At 39.2% G+C, this 8,874-nt stretch overlaps 1 protein-coding gene across 1 annotated transcript; it reads left to right on the top strand.

The window, feature by feature from the left end:
- Nucleotides 1–5,885: 5,885 nt before the first annotated feature.
- On the top strand, nt 5,886–8,545 carry LOC140142546 (uncharacterized). Its single transcript, XM_072164544.1, has 2 exons — nt 5,886–6,787; nt 8,539–8,545. Exons 1-2 carry the CDS (start codon nt 5,886–5,888, stop codon nt 8,543–8,545), a joined length of 909 nt encoding a protein of 302 aa, XP_072020645.1.
- The last annotated feature ends 329 nt before the right edge of the window (nt 8,546–8,874 follow it).

The following is an 8,874-nucleotide window of genomic DNA, read 5'->3' as shown; positions in this document are numbered from 1 at the left end:
ATCTACATACTTACAAACCGTCGTTTTATCTTTTCAGTTTCTGTTTCTGTTTCCGTATCCGTTTTTGTAAGTCATTGTTATTCTGAAGTGGCAGTCTGCCAGGTGTGACCAATCTTTTATTCTAGCCTTTTGTTAGTTACTGAAAATTTGAAGCTCGTGAATTTCAGTTTTCGTTTTGGTAAGTTATATTGATTTTTTACATAAAACCTTGAGATGTGCGGTTGGGTGCTAATCTAGACAAAAGAAGAGTCTAAATTTTACGGTCCTAAATTCACGGTAAATTGTACGGCTTCAATTGACTTGTGTTTGGTGTATATGCACTTACGCCTAGACGTAAGTGCCTCGTAAAAATTGTCTTGCATTGAAATATATACTAACCATGTTGCCAAGTTATAAGCAAAGGTCTTTCATATTGGCGATGAAACGAGCGTCTGAAATAGTCAAATATCTCCCAACGAGGCGCGTACAAGTGGTGATTTGGTAATCATGTTTTATATTGAAATGCAATACAATAGAATTGCATTGGAGCAAAGATAATGTATTCTATTCATTCGTTCCAATGGCAAGCTAATCTGATAATTGGTTGGGCCTATATGCAAGACTCGGGTTTATTTTAAATGTTTATTTCTGCAGAGCTTATTTTCAGTCATGGATCATACTGATAAATTTCGCAAGGGAGGGGGGGAGGGAGGGAGATACTTGAGACTGAACAAGTGAGAGTGGGAGGGGAGAGGGATGAGGAAGAAAGAGAGGAGAGGGAGAGACGGACAGACTAAAAAGAGAAAGCTCGAGAGGAGAGAGTAGGGACCGGGGAGACAGCTCATGGGGGGGGGGGGGGAGGAGGAAGCAAAATAGGGAGATAGACATTGATACGAGGGAAGGGCGACACTGTGGCCCTGCACAAGTGCATTGGGGCGCGACAGGCTCATAAGCGGACCTTTTGTGATTTAAGGGCTTATTTTCAACGTTTTTACAGAAAAAAAAGTGGACATTATCATTCGGATTGCCATACATTTTGTCAAATTAATATAAATCAATTTAGCAATGCAAAGACGAGAGGGCGCTAGACCATTAAAAACATCGGTCTTGTCTCTCCCGCTTTTATTGACATAGGCATCTGTCTCTATTGAAATAAGCTGATTGGTACTTCAAAGTTAACAATGAAGTCAGATTACAGTAAACTTACTGAATCACTTGCGTTTTCGTATCTGAACAATAGACTTACGGAAACTGAAAAGATAAAAAGACCCTATCCGTCGTTTTATCTTTTCAGTTTCTGTTTCCGTAACCGTAATAGTTTTTGTAAGTCATTGTTATTCTGAAGTGGTAGTCTCCCAGGTGTGACCAATCTTTTATTCTAGCCTTTTGTTAGTTACTGAAAATTTGAAGCTCGTGAATTTCAGTTTTCGTTTTGGTAAGTTATATTGATTTTTTAGATAAATCCTTGAGATGTGCGGTTGGGTGCTAATCTAGACAAAAGAAGAGTCTAAATTTTACGGTCCTAAATTCGCGGGAAATTGTACGTCTTCAATTGACTTGTGTTTGGTGTATATGCACTTACGCCTAGACGTAAGTGGCTCTTAAAAATAGTCTTGCAGTGAAATATATACTAACCATGTTGCCAAGTTATAAGCAAATTGGCGATGAAACGAGCGTCTAAAATAGTCAAATATCTCCCAATGAGGTGCGTACAAGTGGTGATTTGGTAATCATGTTTGATATTGAAATGCAATACAAACTAGATATATTGCATCCTTGTAAGGCTGCGAAGTCTAGCCGTGACCTTGAGATGACCTCTGATGACCTTGAAATGACCTTCACCACGTTTTGCATCATATCCACATAGCATATACTAATTTTCATTCAAATTGAACAAACTTTGCAATTTGACCCCTTTTGACCTTTGGTTGATCTCTGGTGACCTTGAAATGACCTCCACAATATTTTGAATCATATCAAGATCACATATACTAATTTTCATTTAAATTGGACAAACTTTAGAATTTTACCCCTTTTGACCCCCAAACAGACCCCTCCTCCATGTTTAAGCCAAGCCCGATTACAATCCTATATGCACATACTGCTAAAGCCCTTTTGGCATTATTCTGATGATCACAGCACTTAATATGCAGAAAATATTGAATTTTAAAATGATTTTCAGTAATCAACCATTTTTGCCCCCTGTATGACCTTGAACTCAAAATCTGTGAGGACCCCATAGACACCAGCTTAAGTCAATGAATATGTATCAGTCCCATCTCCGTACCATATAATCTGTAGCAAAGAAGCATTTTGAAGGTATTTGGTTATGTACCGGAAATACCCCCTGAATGACCTTTGACCCCAAATCTGTGAGGACCCCATAGGCCCCGGCTATAGCCAAGGTCAATGTGCAAATCTCAATACTGTACCATGTAATCTGTAGGAAAAGAAGCATTTTTGGTAAAAATCACATTTTTAGCCAAAATTACTCATGCGTGACGCTTGACCCCAAATGGGTCATGTCAAATGTAAAGGCTGGGGTAGTAGAGCTTGTGCGCAAGTTTGGTCATAATCGGTCAAATAATGAAGGAGCTAGAGCAAATTATATCAAATGTTGACAGAAAGAAGAAGAACGAGATCTGATTGCGTTCGCCTGCGACCGCGAGGATGCACAGCCAGCAGTGACAAATGAGTTATGACCCTGAATCTGTGAGAACCGGAAGTGATCCCTTAATTACCTTTGACCCCGCAAAATATTACATAGTGCTTAGGATGTCATAAGGAATATTCCTGGTGAATTTCAGCTTAATCGGAACTTATACATGGATTTTGATTTTTTGTAATTTTTTTATTGACCTTTTGACCCTTTTAATGACCTTTGACCTCAATGGAAAAAAAACCACATGTACACTGAAAAAATGCATTGTTCCAATTTTAATTTTAAAATTCTACTATGTTAATTTTTTGATAATTTTGGTTTTTGACCGGAAGTAACCCCTTAATGACCTTTGACCCCAAAACAGTAGGCATCGTACAGACCCTAGCTAGTAGCAATGCATATGTGCTAATGGCGACTCTCTGCTATGTAATTTGTAAAGACAGTGATTTTTTGAATATTTTTTACAAATTTGTCAGACTTTTACCGGAAGTGACCCCTTAATGACCTTTGATCCCAATTCTGTGAGGAACTTTTAGACACTGGCTACAGGTGATGCATGTGTATAAGTGACGTCACGGTGCTATGTAATATGTGGGAGGAGTAGCATTTTTAGTGAAAATCCAAGTTTTGGCCATTGACCGGAAGTGGATGACATTTGACCGGAAGTTAATCATGTGACATCTGTGGCACCACCAAACGGTTCTACTGACCAAGTATGGTCAACATGCCTGAAAGCATGTGGCTACGATGGCTGATTTAATGATGTTGACAGAAAGAAGAAGAAAGAAGAAGAAGAAAGAACTAGACTTAGCTGTGGTCTAAGACCACGAACACAGCCGTGTTGTGGTGACCCCTTAATGACCTTTGACCCCAGAATATATGAAAACGCCCATAGACATTGGCTAATGTCAATGCATGGGTGCACGTGGCACCACTTTGCTATGTTATTTGTGGCAGAAAGGGGCATTTTGAAGGTTTTTCGTCTCAGACCGGAAGTGACCCCTTAATGACCTTTGACCCCAAATGAAAAAATACCACATGTACAATAAGTAAACACAATTCACGTGTGAATATACCATCACTCTCCAATGTTTTTCTTAGCAAATAACAAATTTTGAAGGTTTTTCGTTTTATACCGGAAGTGACCCCTTAATGACCTTTGTTTCCAAATTTGTGAGGACCCCATAGACACTGAGTAATAACAATGCATGTGTGCAAGTAGCGTCACTGTCATACGTAATTTGTGGGAGAAGAAGCATTTTAAAGGAATTTCGTTTTATACCGGAAGTAGCCCCTTGATGACCTTTGACCCTAAATAAAAAAATACCACATATGCACAGAGTAACTACAATTTATTTGTAAATATACCGTTACTGTCCTATGTTTTTCTTAGCAAATAAAAATTTTTGAAGGTTTTTCGTTTTATACCGGAAGTGACCCCTTATTGACCTTTGACCCCAAATCTGTGAGGACCCCATAGACACTGGATAATAACAATGCATGTGTGCAAGTGGTGTCACTCTCCTACGTAATCTGTGAGAGAAGAAGCATTTTGAGTTGAAATCACGTTTTTGACCCCTATGACCCCTGCTTGACCTTTGACCCCACGAGTTTCATATGACATATAGGGGCATGGTCAATGATGGTTGTGACCAAGTTAGATCAAAATCGGTACAAGCATGTAAGTGCTAGAGCAAATGTAGTGGTCGGCAGAAGAAAGAAAGAAAGAAAGAAAGAAGAAAGAACCTGTAAGAAAAAAGACACAGCCGTGACTAACGTCACGGCTGTGTAAGAACGCGGAAAAAAGAATGCACAGCGCCGATAGCGGCTGTGCAACTAGATATAACTGCGGTCGCCTGCGACCGCGAGCATGCACAACCGCCAGGTATTTTAGAAGGTATTTTGTTTAACACCGGAAGTGACCCTCATAACCTTTGACCCTAAATAAAATCAATAATGTAAAATATGTGGGTTAGTCCTCAGTACCCAGGACCCGCAATGCTATACTTTGTCAACTCGGGAGTTGACAAAGTATTTAATCTAAGACTCGTTTCTTACTAGGACAATTTTCTATCTATAGAAACAAGTCATAAACGGTTTATCAACTGCGAGAGAAGACACAATGCATGGTTTAAGACTTGTTTCGAAGTAGGGGAAATTGCCCTAACGTGGGTAGACGAGCTTAAGAGGCAGCGGCGTCACCGGGGTAAACTTATGATTTGCCACGCGCAGTTTCTAATCAAACACACGATCACTGAAAATCCTAATATTGTTGGTACAAATTGAGGGAAATTTTCACATTTATGTCCCCCCCCCTCAGATTCCCAACTATTCGGGAAAATTCCCGGTGGCGCCACTGCTTGAGGCTCTATTAACATTGCATAACAAAATTAAATAATTATTAATAAATTGTTTCAAATTCAAGAAATACATGTGTACTATATATAGTGTTTCAATGATGATGATTAGAAATAACAATCTGACCAATAAAACAATAACAATTATGAAAATACATTTTATTGCACAAGGTTACATTTATTCGTACATTTATTGCATAACAAAATTAAATAATTATTAATAAATTGTTTCAAATTCAAGAAATACATGTGTACTATATATATTGTTTCAATGATGATGATTAGAAATAACAATCTGACCAATAAAACAATAACAATTATGAAAATACATTTTATTGCACAAGGTTACATTTATTCGTTCATTTATTGCATAAAGTTACATTAATTATATTCTCGAATGTAAGTTCATACGTGCTGGTAATAAACAATTTCCAAAAGTTTAAACTGACTTTCAGCACAAAAATTCACTAACCTTGAATTTTCGATGTGTGACACACATCTTCATCAGAAGAAGTCCTAAGATGTTGTGATGGACTTGCCCTTTTGTTGATCATTGGCAACTTTTGGTCTAATGAGGGCGTTGTATAAGGTTGATTGGTAAAAGTGCTGATTGGTAAAAGTGAACATCACATTAAGAACACTGAATCTTTTGTTGAGCGCATCAAAACCTTGTGTCTCAAGCCGGGTGAAATCCAGATTTCTTACGACGTATCAGCTTTGTTTACGAGTATCCCTGTGGAGAGCGCGGTAGATGTAGTGAAAGATTTATTAAAGAAGGACACCAGCTGGAAAGAAAAGACAGATCTCACGGCTGACCAAGTGATACAACTTTTGGAATTTTGCCTCAGTACTACCTACTTTGTTTTCCGAGGACAATTTTATCAACAATGTGGGGTTGTGCTATGGGCAGCCCGGTCAGTCCGGTTATCGCAAACCTGTACATGGAACATTTTGAGATCACCGCTTTACGCAATTCACCTGTCAAACCTTCCGTGTGGCTTCGTTATGTGGACGATACTTACGTTATCATTCGCGAAACTGATGTGAAAATTTTCACCGAACATATCAACAGTCAGAATTCGCATATCAAATTCACCAGCGAACCGGAAGTGGACGGATTCCTTGCATTTTTGGACACCAAAGTCTTGCGAAACGCCGACGGATCCGTGAGCATCTCCATCTACAGAAAACCTACACATACGGATCAATACCTCCATTTTGATTCACACCATCCCATCGCTCACAAATTAAGTGTCATCAGGACATTATTTCACAGAGCTGAAATAGCGGTGACAGACCCCGAGGAAAGGGTGAAGGAAGTTGAACATATCAAGTCCGCGTTAGGACGTTGTGGTTACCACAATTGGACTTTCGGTTTAGCCAAAGCTAAGGACAAAAGTAAGAACACTCCTGACCCTCCTACTAATGCCAACCAAGTAGAGGGAAAGAAATCGTCGACCTACATCACCCTACCCTTTATAGAGGGGTTGTCACAGAAGCTCCAGCGTATTTTCAAATCCTACGGTGTTGCTACAAGCTTCAGACCGCACAGTACGCTGAGAAAACTATTAGTCGCACCTAAGGATCCCACTCCAACTGAGAAAAAATCAGGTGTGGTCTACGAGATACCCTGCGGCGAATGTACAAGTTCATACATCGGCCAGACAGGTAGACAACTCGGAGATAGACTGAAGGAGCACAAGTCAACTGCCCCCAGCCGCAAACGCTCTGCTGTTGCAGAGCACAAAACCGAGTCTCACCACAACATCGACTGGGAATCCACAAAGGTGTTAGCCAAGGATGATAGAGAGTACCCCCGTTTAGTGCGGAGGCCCTCCAGATCAAGAAGAAATCGCCAGAACTAAATCGCGATCAAGGACTGGAATTGCCAACCTTATACAACGCCCTCATTAGACCAAAAGTTGCCAATGATCAACAAAAGGGCAAGTCCATCACAACATCTTAGGACTTCTTCTGATGAAGATGTGTGTCACACATCGAAAATTCAAGGTTAGTGAATTTTTGTGCTGAAAGTCAGTTTAAACTTTTGGAAATTAATTATATTGCAATTTGTTATTTTAATATTAGTGATAATCATTTGGTTTCGAACAAAGGAATAGCAGACCATTAATCAAGTCTGAATCGCAATAATTCTTAACTCAAAGCATTAAGTTAATTCATATTTAATAATCATCTAAAACGATATTGGTGTTTGATTATAATTTTATTAGACGCTATGAATTATAAAAATACGTTTTATTGCACAATTTAACATTCATTCGCACATTTTAATACACAGAGTTACATCTGTTATTTGAGTTTATAATATGTGCGGCGGTCAAGGGTCCCTTTTTAGGCTCTCCAGCAGTTCTTTAAGACCCGCATTAAAAGTGTCCGAGAATAGACACCTTTATTCCTTTACCCTAAACATTCATACATGTAGGAGCTCATTTCTATACTAAGTGTAGCTGTGATACATGAATCCCGGAGGGGGATACTCGCATGCAAAGGCAGTATGTGTACCGTACTTAGTTTGTAGTATGTGCGGCGGTCAAGGGTAGGCAGGCTCACATCACAAACTATTGGTGGCGCTATTCGTCCATATGGAAGTGGAATGTGCCTGTACGGTCCAAAAATGGCTTTACTGTGGGGCTCAATGGGAAAAATCACTAAAAATTAATTTTTGACAACCAAAACCTGAGTGACTTTGACTTACTTTGGTACTGGCATGATACTGGATTCATAAACTATCACATAGTGCAATCTATGTTCCACCAAGTCGACACTCTTTAAAGCGCAAAAGCAATTTGTGCATAAATCATGACCATCCAAAACAGATTTCCTACAGTAAAGAATAGGAAGTCATCTGGGGTCACATACAGTAGTGTACATTGTACATGTGCCTGCTGTCACAACTTCACACACAAAAATTTTGGGCAATTTTGTGACATATTTTTGTCTGTAACTTCAAAAGTATATGCACTAGAAACATGATTGACCCCTTATTGTTTAGGTAATTTGATTCTCTTTCAAATGAAAGAACTTTCAGCTAGAAATATTGAACTTCAAAATTTTATGAACATCCCTATCAAGGGTCCCTTTTTAGGCTCTCCAGCAGTTCTTTAAGACTCGCATTTGGATCATGACCCAGTTCTTTGAGCCCACACTCTGACAATTGTAGCTCGACTTTAGCTCAAATTTGGACAATTTTTTAGCTCCAAAACCTAAATTTGGCCCAATTTTAGTTCACAAGGCCCATCAAAAATAATGAAATTTCAGTTCATTCAAGCCCCAATTTTGCCCAAAATCAGTTCTTAGTTCCCAAAGTTCGGCACGACCCCTACCAAAATTTCAGTTGGGTGCCCCCAGGACACGAATACTGTTATACATGCCATTTACCACTTATTTACAATACTTGTTCACAACATTTTTCGGAAATAGTGACTGTTAGCTGTGTCACGGATGGGAGAAGAGAAGTTTGATGCGCTCAATTTACATGGGATTAAATCATGATTATTGATATTATTGTAAATTAAACAGAATATGACTAAACAAATCAAACAAGTCTTACCATGGCCTTTCCTGGTATGATTTCTATGTACGGTGTATGTGTACTACGCTTTATGTTGAACTTCCCCACTATGGCATAAAACTTTCCTTGTTGAACCACAGCTGTGGGGGATTCATATCTGCTAGTACCGGTACTGGCATTAACAGCACACTCATGAACATCTCCGGCCCGATCCATTCCATAAAATTTGTGCTTGCTTCCACACTTATTACTTATGCTACTTAAAGCATATAGATGGCAATGCATCCCTGATCCTGTATTCGCTGCCATCTCGACTGACGAATTTCTCCGCACGACAACACGAA

The sequence above is a fragment of the Amphiura filiformis genome, chromosome 2, assembly GCF_039555335.1.
Source record: "Amphiura filiformis chromosome 2, Afil_fr2py, whole genome shotgun sequence".
Taxonomy (NCBI): domain Eukaryota; kingdom Metazoa; phylum Echinodermata; class Ophiuroidea; order Amphilepidida; family Amphiuridae; genus Amphiura; species Amphiura filiformis.
The sequence above is the reverse complement of the archived record's forward strand: the minus strand, read 5'-3'. Positions and strand labels throughout refer to the sequence as shown.

Bases quoted from the DNA above. Each gene is read 5' to 3' on its own strand.
- LOC140142546 (XM_072164544.1), top strand. From the start codon at position 5,886: ATGTGGGGTTGTGCTATGGGCAGCCCGGTCAGTCCGGTTATCGCAAAC.